At 55.4% G+C, this 15,514-nt stretch overlaps 2 protein-coding genes across 3 annotated transcripts in view; both read right to left on the minus strand.

The window, feature by feature from the left end:
- Positions 1–1,302: 1,302 nt before the first annotated feature.
- On the minus strand, positions 1,303–12,591 carry TBC1D26 (TBC1 domain family member 26). 2 transcript variants are annotated; one of them, XM_055101262.1, is made up of 14 exons: positions 12,462–12,591; positions 12,108–12,183; positions 11,852–11,934; positions 10,015–10,054; positions 9,461–9,541; positions 9,151–9,258; positions 8,706–8,815; positions 7,339–7,438; positions 6,317–6,416; positions 5,501–5,595; positions 5,058–5,123; positions 4,514–4,613; positions 4,006–4,155; positions 1,303–3,281 (listed from the first exon to the last, which is right to left on the minus strand). In XM_055101262.1, the coding sequence occupies exons 2-14, from the start codon at positions 12,180–12,182 to the stop codon at positions 2,932–2,934; spliced, it is 1,458 nt and encodes a 485-aa protein (XP_054957237.1). In that variant the 5' UTR covers position 12,183; positions 12,462–12,591; the 3' UTR covers positions 1,303–2,931. The 2 variants fall into 2 exon arrangements, with proteins under 2 accessions (XP_054957237.1, XP_063454794.1); XM_063598724.1 differs by lacking the exons at positions 1,303–3,281; positions 4,006–4,155; positions 4,514–4,613 and having other exon boundaries at positions 5,082–5,123; positions 6,297–6,416.
- ZNF286A (zinc finger protein 286A) overlaps positions 12,475–15,514 on the minus strand; it is a 38,562-nt gene continuing 35,522 nt past the window's right edge. Inside the window, exon 6 of the mRNA XM_034942330.3 lies at positions 12,475–12,602. The gene's annotated coding sequence lies outside the window, so the exon portion shown is untranslated. The remainder of the gene's footprint in view (positions 12,603–15,514) is intronic.

Below are 15,514 nucleotides of genomic sequence, written 5' to 3' on the forward strand. Positions count from 1 at the left end.
AGGTATGAGCCACCACGCCCAGCCTCCTCCACCTATCTTTATCCAGATGCACATAACTGTTATCCTCTGCCTGTCCAGTAATGTATATTAGAATTGTGTTGGTAGAAGGGCTGAGGCAGGGCTTGCTTGTCTGACATAATGTAAAAGAGTCTTGGAACATGTCCTGGGTCCATGGTCTAAAACCCCTCGTGGCCTAGGGAACACCAAGCTTTGTGCCAAAGGGTGGAAGGCTGCCCTGCTGCACTACAATCTAAGCCCAGTGCATAAAACCCCTTGTGGTTTGGAGAGCACCCAGGGCTCAGGGAATAAAACCCCTCGTAGCCTCTGGAATGTGTCCAGACTCGCTGGCCCCTTGCTTCTTGCTCTCCCAAGATCATAAATTGATTGTGTCTTGAATTAGAAGAATCTATTCTCCCTTACCTCAAGTAGCAGAGCATATGCTAAACCGTCACAGCTACGCTTGATGCACTGCTATCTTTCTACCCCCACATCCTCATGTCATCATCTGTCTACCCCCACGTCCGCATGTCCTCACCACCTGCTTCTTTGTTCAATTACCAATAAATAGTGTGGGCTCCCAGAGATCAGAGCCTTTGCAGCCTCCATACTAGCATTGGCCCCCTGGACCCAACCTATGTACTCTTGTCTCATTCCTTTAACTCCGCCAGACTTTGTAGCCCTAACCCCCAAGATCTGGTGTTGGGTCTGCTCACCCAAACAGATTGTCAGAAAAAATAACTTGTTTCTTTAGCTTCACAGGTCCACAAGTTGAAAGTGTACCCCCAGGAGCTGCACTAAATGATTTGTACCCATCTGCACCTGATTTAGAACGTTTAGAAGGTAAGATTTTGAACTTCAAGTTTATGATGTTTAGGGGCCATTTTGGACTTTGAGGTGATTAGATGATATGATTTAGATAACAATACTTTGGATTTGAGCTGATGATGAGATGAAATCTTTGAGAGGGAGTAAATATATTTTGCCTTTAGGGAAAATATGAACATTTGAAATTTAGAGGGAACTGTATGGTAGGTGATATGAAGATTTCTTCTAAGATTTTCTTCCATGGTAAACAATTACCATGCTGTGGGGAAGGCTGCATGCCATAGAATGGTGGGCAGCCTCTAGGAGTTGAGAACAACTCTCCATTGACAGGCAAAAAGAAACCAGAATCTTCAGTCCTGTAACTACAGGAACTGAATTCTGACAAAAACCATTGAGCTTGGAAAATGGCCTGAAATAAAATAACAGCCCTGCATCCAACTTGGAAAGGAAAACCTCAAATTCTCTTTGTTTGCAGATGATACAATCTTCTATTTGGAGAAACCTAAAGACTCCACCAGAAAACTATTAGAATAGTTAAACAAATTTAGTTAAGTTGCAGGATACAAAATTAACATACGAAAATCAGTAGTATTTCTCTACGCCAACAGTGAACAATCTAAAAAAAGAAATTAAGATAGAAATCCCATTAATAATAGATATAAATAAAACAAAACACTTAGGAATAAACTTAACCAAAGAAGTGAAAAATCTCTACAAAGAAAACCATAAAGCACTGATGCAGGAAATTGAAGAGAACACACACAATTGACATATATTCCATGTTCATAGATCGGAAGAATCAATATTGTTAAAATGTCTATACTACCCAAAGCAATCTACAGATTCAATGCAATCCCTGTCAAAATACCAATGATATTCTTCACAGAAGTAGAAAAAATAATCCAAACAAACCACAAAAGACCCAAAATAGCCAAAGCTACCGTAAGCAAAAGGAACAAAATTGGAGGCATCACATTACCTGACTTCAAGTTATACTACAGAACTATAGCAATCAAAACAGCAATGGACTGGCATAAAAACAGACACACAGACCAGTGGAAAATAATAAAGAAACCAGGAATAAATCCCCACACCCCTGGGCCCTTTCCTGTCTCCCCTTGTGTTCAGGGGTGGCTGCTGCTCTGAGAATATTAGAACTGGGAAGAGAGATGGAGCCACGTGCGTTCTTGGTGGGCATTATCCTACACTTTTGGATCCAAGTTAATCCCCCTTATTCACTGTGGCATTGCCTTTCTAAGCATTGCCCTGTGACTGCTGCTAAAGAACTTCTCACCGGAGGCAGGCAGTGGCCCTGGGCACTGCCCCTTGCATTAGGTTTTGTGTTTGATGTGCTCTTGTGAATTTACTTTGTTAAAACAAAATATTTCCATGATGGGCTTGGGAATCTCTTCCTTTAGCTCCCAATCTGCTATGAAATTCAGGAAAACATTTTTCCTGTTTCCTAGTAACCTCCTGTGTAGGTGTTGATTGTTTCAAAGTGTGTCTGACCACTGCGGGACCCCCTGGGTGCCCCAGACTCATTCACACCAGTGTATGAAAAATCGCCTGCATTTCTGAGATGCCAGCTGCCCATTCAGTGCTTCACAGGAAGACACATGGGCTTTCCCTCTTCAGGTGCCTGAAGGGAGTGCTTTGAGCTGAGTGGTTTGCTGGCCTCCCTCCAGCCCCAGGGCCCTCCATGGGCCTGGGCTCCCTGGAGGGTCACTACAAACTCCCTGGAGGTTTCCTCTGGCACTAGGACCACTGCAACATATAGACCTGAGTGCTATTGTATTCTGGCTTGGTGTGTATGCTTTTCATTGTGCAAAACTGCTGCTCTTTTGACAATTCAAGTGACTGTTTTGTTTACTATAACCTTGAGAACAAAAATTGTAACAAAAACATTCTCATGACTATGCTGTGGTTGGAGATTTTATTACCAACATATTTACACCTTCCTTTTCCCTCTCATTTTCAGGAGCTGTTTCAGGCCTCCTCCTCCTCCCGTAATAACTTGCAGTCTTTCCTATGTTATAATAAAGCTACATTTTCTTCTGAAAACTGGCAGGTTCTCCCTTCCTAACGCAGGCAGCCGAAGAGAGGGTGTCAGGAGCCAGAGGGTATCAAGAGCAGCCAGGGCACACCGGCCTGCATGGGGGCATCCCTGGTCCAAGTCAGTGGCCAGAGCTGCAGCCTGGCTTTGTGCCCAAAGTTTTGTCTGGGTATCAGGAAGGCCATGCACTCACATTTCATCTCTTTTTGTGACTGGTCTGCTGCTGGTTGACCCTCATTCCTCCTTTTTTGGGCAGGAAGGTGACATCCAGGATTCAGGAGAGCCTTCTGACTTGGGTGTGCATGAAAGTCACCTGAGGCCCTTGACGTGCAGGAATCCTTGCCAGCCTTGGATTGCAAGCCCCAGGCTATGGTATAGCAATGTGCATTTTGTAGCAAGCTCCCTGCGTGATTGGAGTCACAAATGGAAAGAAATACTATAATCGGTGGAGAGAAGATGTGCACAGCTATACAAGTGTGTGTTTCTGTGACATACCACGAGGTAGGAGTGGACCTTTATGACATCTTCTCCCAGCAACCCCACATATTTCCCTTGCCCTCAGTGGGTCAGGAGTCTCCTGCTTGGCCTCATCTTCGAATCTGAAGCCTCTGAGTTCTGAATAGTTCGGCCCCCTACTTTTTTAGATGCCTCTGTGGCAAACCTTTGTTATCTGACTTTTCTTTTATTTGACAGAGCCTCGCTCTGTCGCCCAGGTTGGAGTGCAGTGGTGTGATCTCGGCTGACTGCAAGTCCCGCCTCCTGGGTTCACGCCATTCTCCTGCCTCAGCCTCCTGAGTAGCTGGGGACTACAGGCGCCTGCTACCACGCCCAGCTAATTTTTTGTACTTTTAGTAGAGACGGGGTTTCACCGTGTTAGCCAGGATTGTCTGGATCTCCTGACCTCGTAATCCACCCACCTGGCCTCCCAAAGTGCTAGGATTACAGGTGTGAGCCACGGCGCCCTGAGGACTGGCAGACCCACCTGACTTTCTTGGAGTAGAGGAGGAAGAGGAGGAAGAAGAGGTGCAGGAGGAAGACCAGGTAGGAGGGCTGGTGGGGCCAGGACACCCCCAACCATTGACTGCCCCAGAGGGTGACTCCAGAGGGGACCTGGTGCTAGAGCCCACCTGGGGGTGGCAGGTCCCAGTGTTTTTTTGTGAGTTCCTTCATAGAGGTTTGAAGGTTCCTGAGGACCGCGTTGTCCTCCAGGGCCCAGCTCTGAGAGAGTCGCTCCTGAAACTCCCAGACAGTGCTCCAGGAAAGCTTCATGAGGTGCTCTAGGGAGAGGGTGGGCATCAGGCCAGGAGGGTTCCCTGGGAGGGGACAGTGCCTGCACCCCATTTCTACCAGGCCCACCTCCCACTGGGTGATGTCTGGTCCTTTTTGGCCACCCTGGGGTTCAGCTGTGCACAGGAGGCTACAGTTGGGGAAGGCAGGGCAGGGAAGTGCTCACCACACTCCTGATTTTCATCTGGGTCATGTGGGGGATGGACTCAGTGTCATCATGACTTGCCCAGCCCAGCAGGCCAGACCTCCCAACCCGGATGGAGCAGGCAGTGTAAGGACACTTCCCTCAGGCCAGCCGGGGTCTGTCCCACATGTTCCCCCAAGCACCCTCGGGCACACGGGACTTACTCCTGTGTATTTTGAATGATGCATGCACCATGGCTGTCAGTACCCGCGCGCCCTCCAAGATGAACACATCCCACAGTCTCAGGGTGAGCCCGAAGGATTTCTGTGGGGACAGCAAGTGTGGGAGAACCTGGCCTTTCCAAGCTGGGGCCAGTGGCCTGAGCAGAGCCCACTGGGGTTTCAGGCCCCTGGAGTGCTGGGGACCCCTCTCCATGGGATGAGACCCCCAAAAGACTGAGTCAGACAAGGTCCTGTAGCTCCTTGTGAGGGACTCATCTCAACTGCGCTGTGGCTTCTGGAAAGAGGGCTTCCTGAGGACTTGGGCTTCCCTGGGCCCTCGCAAGTCGGGTCCTGCCCCAGTCTGCCCATGAGGCTGGGCCTGAGCCCTGGCCTCTGCCATGGGATGCCCCCTCTTGGGCAGATCCTGGCTTGTGAGCCCTGCAGGGACCTGCCTGTCCTCCTGGGGGAGCTGGACCCCTGGGCTGGGGGTGCCGGGCACTGCAGGGCAGGAGAGTCCCAGGGCTGGGGTCTCCCTGTGCCTCCTTACCCCATCAAGGAAACACCGGAGGAGCCTCGTCAGCATGGAACCCTCAATGCACAGCCCTTCCTTGCCCTGAAGGGAGGAGCAGACGTGCTCAGGGCCCCCTGGGCTGCCCTGAAATCCTCCCACTTCCAGGCCCCTCTGCAGACCTTCCTTAATGGCACAACCCAGGGCGGTGGCCAGGGCTCCAACACCTGCCCCATGCACGGACGCCCGGTGGACACACTTCTTTTAGCCCTGCTCAGCTGCAGCTCGGCCCTGGTCCCAGCGCCTCTGCCTTTGCCAGGGCAGGAAAAGGAAACCCAACGCTGAATCTATGGGGAATCCCCATCCCAGGTCAGGCCGTGGCTGGGACTCAGCCTCTTGCCAGCCCCATGAGGGACTTGAGCCTCCCCTGGCCTATGGGGCCCAGGGCGTCTGGTTAGGAGCTGAGGGTGTCATCCACTCACCAGGTGTCTCATGATCTTTGGGAAGGACTTGTGCAGCACCTGCTCCTGGTGCGATAGGAGCCTCTCGAGCCGGGCAGTATTTGGGCTGTAGAATACTGAGAAGCCCCCGACCCATCACCCCACCAGACCCCACGCCCAAAATGTGGAGGCATCAGCTGGAAGAGCTGGGCAGGGCAGGGGACCCCAGACCCCGAGGCCTCCCTCCCTCCCATGTGGTGACCCCAGCATGTAGCCTCAGCCCTGGGGAGGAGGTCCCTGGCTGGAGGCACTGCCTAGCGGCCTCCTGGGTCCAGGTGCCAGGAGGGCAGCCTGCATTTGACACCACAAGGCAGGCGCCAGTGGGGAGAACAGGGTGGGAGCTGGGGGCTATGTGGCTATCTCTTGGATGTGGGGGTCAGGCTGGGGGACATGGGATGGGCAGACACTTCCATCTTGGCTTTGTTGGCCCATCTGTAGGGAGGGAGGGTGGCTGGGAGCACAGCCATCTGGGAGGCAGGAAGACACTCAGGGAGGTGAGTGGTGCCTGCACAAAGTTGGGGCTGGCTTCGGGCGACAGAGGGCAGCCAGGGGGGAGGTATCCATGCCCTCTGATGTTAGGGATGAAAGGCGTCTGACTTGAGGTGAGGGGGTTCCTGTCCAGACCCAGGCTGCTGTAGGACCTCAGCAGGGACATCCTGGAGACTCCAAACAAGCTGGGATACAATGCAGGCACCTTGCCTGGAAGTCAGGGTCACTGGCCAGGGTGGCTGTCCCCTGGCATGGCTGTGTAAGGCCCCGGGGGCAGCTGTCCACCTACCTGCAGGGAGTGCCTCTCACCAGCGAGCAACTGGGTAAGCGCCCAGAAAGCATCTTCCTCTGGCAGACACAGGAGGAGGATGGCAGTGATGCGGCTCAGGTCCCTGTGGTAGCCCACCTCCTGCAAGAGCCAGAGTCACCGTGGAAGGATGTCACCTAGGAGGACTGAGGCCACCTGGGAGGACTTATGTCACCAGAGGTGGCATAGGTCTTTGGGGACACCTGCCTCAGGCCCCAGGGGATTTGAGGTGCAGCCTCTGCACCCCTCCCTTGGCACTGGACATGAGGACTGAGCAGGTCACGCACAACTCAGTTGACAAGGAGCATGGGGGGACTCCTGCAGCAAGTGTCCAAGCTCACATGGCCCAAAAGGGCACAGTCAGGGATTGTTCATGCTCCCTCCCCTGGGCCAGGCTGGGGAGGCCACTGTGCCAGGCCTGGGGCAGCACCTGTGAACTGCACCTGCCACGAGGGCAGGCGGCGGGGCGCTGACCACCACACAAAAGGTCCTGCAACAGCCCAAGGGCTGCCTGCCGGACATAAGGGGTGGCTGGGTCCTCCATGTGGGCAGCTCATGCAGTCAGCTCAGCAGCTCTCCCTGCCTGGAATGGTCTGGAAAGTGGGGGCCAAGCAGGAACAGCCACCTGGGTGACCCCCCTCCCTATCTGCTATGCTCCTATGGGGTTCAGGCAAAGGGGAAATTGGATCCTTGCCAGGTTTCCAGTGAAGAAGAGGCTCCCCCAGGATGCAAACTCATTTCATGACAAGTGCCTGGCCCATCAGGCACCTCAGCAACTTGTCAAACCTGTCTCCTACAAGGACCATCCTGTGTGGGACCCTGCCAAGCTCCTAGGCTTTGGGGCAACACCAGGAGGGGAAGGTCATTTCTTCATCTGAGACGTGGTGATTGGGTCCATGTGACACCAGGAGTCTGGGCTTCAACCCTTTTCTGCCAGCAGCGAGCTGAAGTCCTGCCTACTACGTCCTGGTGGACAAACACTGAATTTTCAAGAAGTTGCAACACCCCCGAGAGACACCCATACCTGTGAATATGGGCACATGTCCCAGGAATATTGCTGCCCGGGAATACTCGCAGGGTTATATGCAGAATAGGCCACGAGGATGTCACATAATTCCTGCTGCCTAGAAAAGAGGGGAAAGAGGGTTTTGTTTTTTTGTGTGCAGACGCTGTCAATTTCATTTTGTCTACAAACCCAAATAACGAACACAATTCTGGGTTCAGATGATCCCCCCAAATAAGCAGTGAGCTCTTTAGGACACCTGAGTTTTTAGGAATTTTTTTCAGTAAAATCCACATTCCTTGCAATGCAATGTCGTAGGTGTACAGTTGGATCAGTGATCATTTTTCACTCTGGTTGATTTTTTCTTCCCCTTTTTCTCAGTTTGCACACACAGAAGTCCAGTCTTTGGGACGTGCAGTTCCACGGTTCTGAACTAATGTGCAGAGCCTCCCGTCCACCACTGCAGCCCCTCCCAGAGCGGCTCCTTCATCTTCCAAGTCCCCAGCATGTCACCTTTGCAGCCAACGTCTCCCGGCTCTGTCAGCCCCTGGCCATCCTGATCTGTTCTCTGTCTCTATGGTTTGCCCTTTCCCAGAATGGCCAATGAATTGGAATCCCATGGTGGTAGCCTGTTGGGTCTGGCGTCATTCCCTCAGCAATACTCATCTAAGATCCACCCATGTTCCTGCGGGCATTGGGGGTTCGTTCCTTTTCCTCACTGAGTCGCCTCTGTCTGAAGAGTGGAACCCCCTTCCTCCTTAGTTCCCATGTTGAAGATCATCTCTGTAGCCTCCGGGTGTGAGTTACAACCAATCAAGCGGTGAACGTCACATGTGGGTTTTACTTGGACGTCAGTTTTCAAATCAGTGTGGCCAATATCTGTCACACTTTGGGGATGTGTGGTAAGAGGCCACTGAGCTTTGTGAGCCACAGCCCATGTGACTTACAAAATGGCTGTGCCCTGTCACGTTCCCACCAGCCATGGATGAGAGTTTCCGGGGCCCCGCATCCTTTCTAGTATTTTGGGCAGTCAGTGTTGCCTGGGAAGGCTCCCAAGCCCTGCCATCGTGCCACCTTCCCATGGGTCCCTATCCTGGATAGTTGTGGGTCATGGAGAGCACTTTTCACCATCTGCATGACTCTTTTTTTTTTCTGCCTTCCATCTCCTTGGGAGTCACCTGGGTTCTGGCCCTACATGTCCCAGCCCGGCCCAGGGCTTAGAGCCGGGAGGTGCTCAGTCCATGGTGCCGGCTGCTCCCTGGGCCAGGAGAGCCCTTGGTGGCTCTGGCACCTCTCCTGGTTGACCCTGGCCTCTGCCCTGGGGACAACCTCATTCCTCTGGATTGCCCCATCTTCCCTGGGACCCCTGCAAGCCCCATTGGCCTTACTTGACTCCGAATCTTTGTATGAACATCATGTGTTTCTGCAGGGTGTGGCTGACATCTAGCTGGATGCAGTGGATGATTCTGGAGGACCTCTTGCCCTTCTCCTTCATGACCTGTAGGGCGGGGCCAAGAGGAGGAAGCAGCCTCAGAACAGACAAAAGACTCCCTGCCCCAAACGGCAGTCATCCCACAGTCAGCACTTCTGGAAGGAAGGAAGGAAGGTTTCCTTCTGCAGAAAGCTCCTTTTTACTTTGTTTCTGACGCCAGGGAGGGTCAGCAGAGCCCAGCGCACCTGTGGTGCCTGAGTTACCATCTATGCCCAGGATGTGCGTCTGACCACAGCCCCCACCCCCAACCCAGGCTCAACGTTCCCTCCAGCTGGAGTCCTGGGCTCCTGATACAGTCTAGCTTGTTTGTACTGCCCTAGCTGAGTGTGGGAGGGACTTACCTTATATTTGCCTGGGTTCTGGGACTTGATTCTGTCAATATCTAGCAAAAGTGACCATGCCCGGCCCCGTACCGCCAGGGGAATGACTTTGTATACTCTTTGAGACAGCTACAGACAGAAGAACACTCCAGTGAGAAAGGACATGGGGCGACCCCGCAGAGGAAAGCTGGCGAACAGGCCTGCAGTCCTATGGCAAGGATGGGGTACCACCCACCCACTGAGAGGCAGACGGTGCCAGGTCACAACCATGGGCGCCTGTCTCCTGGCTCTGCAGAGAGCAGTCACGCGGGCCACTTCCTCCCCATGTTACCTTCTTGGTGCTCCTATATTTTGTCCAGTCTGCAAGCATCTTTTGCCACTTGTTGGTACGTTTACTTTCCTTGCGTCTTTGCTGTCAAATGAGCCAAGATGGAGTTAGCGGAGCTGCCAGGCGTCTGACAGTGGCCCGTGGATGCTGGGTCCAGGGCTTTGGGGCCCTGAAGGGACCCAACCTGAAGAAGCCAGGAAAGGGCAGGCCCCAGGGGCTGAGACCCTCTGAAGGAACTGGAGCTGGTAGTCTGGACTGGTGATGCCACGATATGCCATCCTCAGGCCATAAATGCCCCAAGTTTTGGTCAGGTCCAGCCTTCAGCTGGGGTCTTGGTTCAAACAGGCAGTGGACTCTGAGCCAGGACTGCAGTTCTTGGTTTGGGTTTTGGTCAAGCCCTCATGGGAACAGAGTCCAGCAGGAAAGGCCACCCCTCCCAGTGACAGCCGTGGCCCACTCACCACCACACAGGCCCACAGGCCACCCCCTCTGCCTTACCGACCACCCGATTCCCAGTCCCTGAAGCAGCCTCCCACGCAGCAGGCACAGGCTCTTACCTTCACCTCCAGGGCACTGACGCGGGGCAGCTCCATCTCACTGTAAGGCAACCCAGGCAGAGCTGAGGACCTGCCCAGGCCAGGAGCCATCCCTCTCCCTGAGAGGGCCCCAGGGAAGGACCAGCCTATCCCCATCCACCCTAAGCCTCAGCCTGGGACAAGGCACAGAGAAGGAAGGCAAGGGCCTCCCTGCGGATCTGACACTAGCAAGGCACTGGGACCTTGGAGAAGAGGGAGCTCAAGGCTGGCCCTGGGTGGGGGGGACACTTGGAGCCCGTGGGGTGCCTTGGGCTGCACAACGGTGCTGCTCCTCCTGGGCTGGAGGTGACACCCTCTGTGGACGCTAAGAAAGTCCAGTTCTGAGATGGGATGGGTGCCACCCAGGGTGGGTGGCCAAGCCCTGACTAACAGCAGTACCTCAGGAGTGACCACATCACCCACCAGAGTCCAGGGAGCCTGGCCTGAGAACTGCCCAGTGCCCTGAGGATGCACCTGGAGCCCATCCCATCTGACACTCCCCATGGGCCTTGCAAGGTCTGACCTCCCAGCGTGCACCTGCCTCTCCCTGCATCCTGGCCGCTCACCCTGCCTGCTCCCCATCTTCCCCCATCCTGCCCAGCCCAGACACTATGACCCTCTCTCCGGCCACCCTGGCCCTTCTGTGACCCTTGTCCTTTCAGAACTTCTGAGTGAGACCTCCCAGATCCGTCCACACCCATGCCTTGGCCACTCTCTGACTGGGCTGCCCAGCACTGCTGGGGAGACATCCAGGGCAACAAGGATGACCAAGGGCCCTGCAGGCAGTGGGGCTGGCCCCAGCACTCCTGCTCCAGCCTCAGCTGGCTCTCAGAGTCATTGGACTTCAGCCCTCAGCCTCCTCCCAGCCACTGCAAAAACCAGGACATGGGATGCTTGGCTGTCCTCCCCTACTGTCCTGCCTGCCCTGACTTGGCCCCTCCATCCACCCTGCGCAGTGCTGACTGAGCCAGCAGGAAGCAGAATCTCTGGAGGGCCGTGCAGAGCCTTGGGGACTGACCAAGTTCCCCCACTGAGGGGTCCCAGGTGAGCCACTGTTCCCTGCCCACCCCATCTGTTGTCCTCCCCCGGCTGTCAGCTCCACCCGGGTCTGGCTTGGTTCAGGTGCCTTCCAGAAGTGGCAGGTCTCAGGGGCTCACCCTGCCCCCCTCCCCCAGGCTTCTCCCTCTCTCCATCCTGTGAGTCCTGAGGGGCCGGCTTCAGGCTGGGCTCCCATTACCAGGCCCAGGTCCCTTCCCTGCATGCCTTCAGTTGCATGCTCTGTTGTCCCCCTGGCCTCAGTGAGAAGCCCAGGCCAGGGCCCTGCCCTTCTTCTTCCACAACCTACCAGGGCCAGGGCCAAGGCCCTCACTGTCCCTATGCCCCTTCCTCATGGCTGAGCCCCCTGAGCCCTCAGAGATCTGCTATACAACTGCCCAGAGGCCAGGCCAGGTGCCCTCTTGCCCTGTGGCCACAACCCTCAGATCTCACCAAGGCAGGCCCCAAGGGAACAGGGCCAGATCCTCAGGCTGCCCCTCCTCTCCAGCTTACTTGGAGACCACAGTGCTGAGAGCCCACGGGCCTGCTCTAGTCCCCTCTCTGTCCCTACCCCCTCTCCCGAGCTCCCTAAATGTGTCATGAGGCTGTGCCCTAACCCTGACCACAGGCTGGACCGACAGGAGAGCCTGGGAGGAGTTCTGATCCTGGAGAGGAGGTTGGCCCAGCCAGGGAGACATGTCCTGCTTCAGAGAGGCCTTTCTAAAAACAAAACCCATCCCTGAGGTGAGATTGGTGGCTGGGGTCGGGGGGACAGAGGACTTACTGCACAATCCCGAGGTTATTGGTGTATTTTCCAACATCAACCTGCTCATGCCCCAAGTCCACTGCTGCCCCAGCTCGGTGTCCCTGAAACCCAGAGGAGGCCAGGATAGTGGGGGTAAGGTGAGAGGTGTGGGAGGCCCAGGGATGTGGGCAGCCCCTCCCCACCCTGTGATCTTAGGAAGCCCAGGACCCTGTGACCAGGGCACAGCGGGAGAGGCGAGGCCCTGCCTCCCTCGAGGGAGCGGCCCAACTTGTACCTGCTCATACTTAGTAATGATGATATTGCCTTGCCCCTGGGCAGGCAGGTTATCCGGGTCCTCATCCATCTCCATCCTGCAAGACAAAGTCATCCCAAGGCTCTCCCGCACCCAAGAGCTCCAGAGAACAGCCAAACCACATGCACTGCACTCCCAGACACACTCCAGTCTGGTGAGCCCCATTCCACTACCCCTCCCAGATGACAAGGGGCCAGACTCAGTGGCCCCACCCCTGACTAGATCTCTGAAGTCCTTGCCTCCAACCAGTGGTGGGCTCCTTCCTGAGGATTTGAGCACACGGGGACCTGGACAGAGAGGCCTATTGTCCCCGAACACCCCAAGGCAGACACACACCTGCCCTGGCAGGACAAACGGCGTCCACTTGCTGAGGGTGAAGTCCCCACGATGGGCTGTTCTGGGCACCTGGAGGCAGGTGGAGTCAGGGACTGGATGTCTCTATAGGATCGTTCAGGGACCAGGAATATAATCAGTTTTCTGTAGGAAGCAAGACATCTGGTGACTGCTCCGTTCTACCCCAATTCTCACTCACTCTGGCCAGTGAAGCCGCTTCAGGAACAACGCCAGCCAAGCAGTTTGGTTTGGGGAAAAGATGATCTATTGACTCCAGAGCAGCCTCTGTGCTCATGGAGACCCCATCGCAGGTCGAGGACGGTGGACACCACAATTCCCAGCTGTCAATACAGGAGGGGACTTTGTTTTCCTGGGTCACCAAGAAAGAACAAGAGAACGCTGGGGCCTTAGTCCTAGAGAACACCTGGGGGAACCGTCCCCCCCAGGAATACACGGGGCAAACAGAAGGCAAGGCCTCTAGAGGACCAGACAGAGAGAATGGGACGCTGCAGGAGGGTTCCAGTCCCCAAGCCTCTTTGACCAGGAGAGACGATTGTCACCCTCCAGGCAGCCCTCCAGGGCTCCTTCATTTTCCACAACTGCCTGAGGGCAGAGGGCTCCCCACCCCACTCCTAGATGAAGGACCCCATGTGTCCAGTGGGTCCCACAGCAACCATCAGTGATTGCACTTTAGGTCTGAGTTGGTGAGACCTCCTCCTGTGGGGACCAAGCTTAGGGCACAGACTTGGACCAAGAATTTCACCCTCCACCCCACCCACAGGGGCTCTGTCCCAGTGGCTCTTCCAGGACCAGACCCTGCCTCATTGAATTCCAGAACTCAAGGAAGATTTGGAATCTAGGGTAGAGAGGCCTCAGCGGTCAAAGCTGAAGTCCAGCATGGCAAAGGGTAGGGCTGAGTGCACGGCCCGGGTCACATCTGGGTCCTGGGCCAGTCACCGCCTCTCTGACTCTACACATCTCACCTGTGGAATGGCTACATTTGGGGACAGCACCCATCGCCACAGAGTCTCTGTGAGGACAAAGGAGAGGATGGTCCACGCCGTCAGTGCAGAACATGCACCCGGTGAGTGCTCAGGGGTGACCCTCCTCGGCATCTGCCCAGAGGTCACTCACCTGAGTCTGCTCAGGCTGCTGTGTCTCTCGCTTAGAAAAGTCGTTCATGCACCACAGAACCAGACACCTGTGTGTGTCTTATGTGCAAGTGCTGCACAACACAGAGGTGAGTGGGTGGGCAGGTGGGCAGTCACTCAGCACCAGTGACATTTTGAGGTCATGGCACCCATCATAATGGGCCATTGCCCAGGTCAAGAGGGCCCAGAGTCGGTGTCCTCCAGCCCCTAAGGTGTCAAAATGTGTTTGTGCAGGTGAGCATGTACGTTTATGTGGGTGAACATGTGTGTGCACGAGTAGCGTCTCTGGCCAGGGCTGGCTGTCCCACTTACATGTGCACCCACGTGCTCATCAAGTCTTAATCAGCGTCACCTTCCCTTGAGGCCTGTGGCCAGCATCAGAGCATCCATGGGTCCTCCCCAACCTCAGAACTCCCGACACGGGGCAGTCCTGAAGATGCAGATGGGGGCTAGGGGGTAGAGGGCACAGGACAGGGCCCCTCATTAGGGGGAACTCAGCTAGACTGTAAAATGCTGGGTGTGAGTGGCAAGGTCGGATTCCACACATTTTTTCACCTCCTCCTCCCAGTAGCCTTCCAGGGTGCCATGACTCATTTCTGCTATGGATGGAGGCAAGGAGGCTCTAAGGACAAACCCCGTGCCTGAGGTCACCAAGCAACCATCTGGCCAGGCCCCCACTAACCAGACCCCTGCCGGCCAGGCTTTCACTGACCGTTTTCCCAGTGACCAGGCCTTCTGACTAGGTCCTCACTGATCAGGACCCTGATGACCAGGCTCCAACTGACCATGTCCCCACTGACCAGTTTTTCACTGACTAAGCCCCAGTGGCCAAGCCTCTGCTGACCAGGCCCCTGATGACCAATTCCCCACTGACCATGTCCTCGCTGACCAGTCCCCCAGTGACCAGGCCTTCCTGACCAGGTCCCCACTGTCCAAGTCCTCCCTGCCCAGGCCCCAGAGCAGCAGTGTTCAAGGTCCTCTACCACAACTGCCCACAGGCAGAGGGCTCCCTACTCCCAGACAAGGGACCCCATGTGTCCAGTGGGTCCCACGGAGACCCTCAGTGACCGCACGTGAAGTCTGAGTTGGTGAGACCTCCTCCTGCGGACACCCAGCTTAGGGCACAGACTTGGACCGAGCACCACCTCCCTCCACCACACCCATAGGAGTTCCATCCCAGTGGCTCTTTCAGGGCCAGACTCTGCCCCATCAGGGGCCAGAAAACCCTGGGCAGATTTGGAATCTAGGGCCACAGAGACCAGGGCATGCGCAGGGCTGAGAGCACAGCCCAGGATCACATCTGGGTCTCTTGGCCAGTCACCTCCTCTCTGACCCTAGACATCTCTCTTGTGGAATGGGTACATTCGGGGACAGCACCCACCCCACAGAGTCCACCAGGTCAGTGCAGAACAGGCACCTGGTGAGTGCTCAGGGATGACCCTCCTCGGCACCTGCCCAGAGGCTAGCACTGCCCACCAGGTAATGACTGTACCCAGGTCAGCAGGGAAGGAACAGAGCAGGTCACACTCACCTGAGTCAGTTGAGTCAGTTGTGTCTCTCACTTAGCAAAACTTCCTTTTCTCAGAACCAGACACCTCTATGTCTTATCTCTAAGAGCTCCAGACATAGAGACGGCAAGCGGACAGGTGGGCGAGTGCTCAGCACCAGTGACACTGTGAGGTCATGACACCCATCACAATGGGCCCCTGCCTGGGTCAGCCAGGACCAGAGTCAGCACCCTCCACCCCTTGAAGTGCCAACGTGCGTGTGTGCAGTGTTTGTGCATGTGAGCATGCACGTGTATGTGGGTGAACACATGTGTGCATGCGTTTGTCACTGCTCTGGCTAGGCCCGGCTGCCCCACTCATATGTGCACCCAGGACACTGGGTCACCCTTGTCACTTT

The sequence above is a fragment of the Pan paniscus genome, chromosome 19 (assembly GCF_029289425.2).
Source record: "Pan paniscus chromosome 19, NHGRI_mPanPan1-v2.0_pri, whole genome shotgun sequence".
Taxonomy (NCBI): Eukaryota; Metazoa; Chordata; class Mammalia; order Primates; family Hominidae; genus Pan; species Pan paniscus.

Bases quoted from the DNA above. Each gene is read 5' to 3' on its own strand.
- TBC1D26 (XM_055101262.1), bottom strand. From the start codon at position 12,182: ATGGAGATGGATGAGGACCCGGATAACCTGCCTGCCCAGGGGCAAGGC. The intron at 7,439-8,705 runs GTAAGGCCAATG...CCTCTTTTCTAG, and splicing joins ATACAAAGATTCGGAGTCAA to GCAGCAGGAATTATGTGACA. The intron at 6,417-7,338 runs GTATGGGTGTCT...TGGCTCTTGCAG, and splicing joins ACATGTGCCCATATTCACAG to GAGGTGGGCTACCACAGGGA.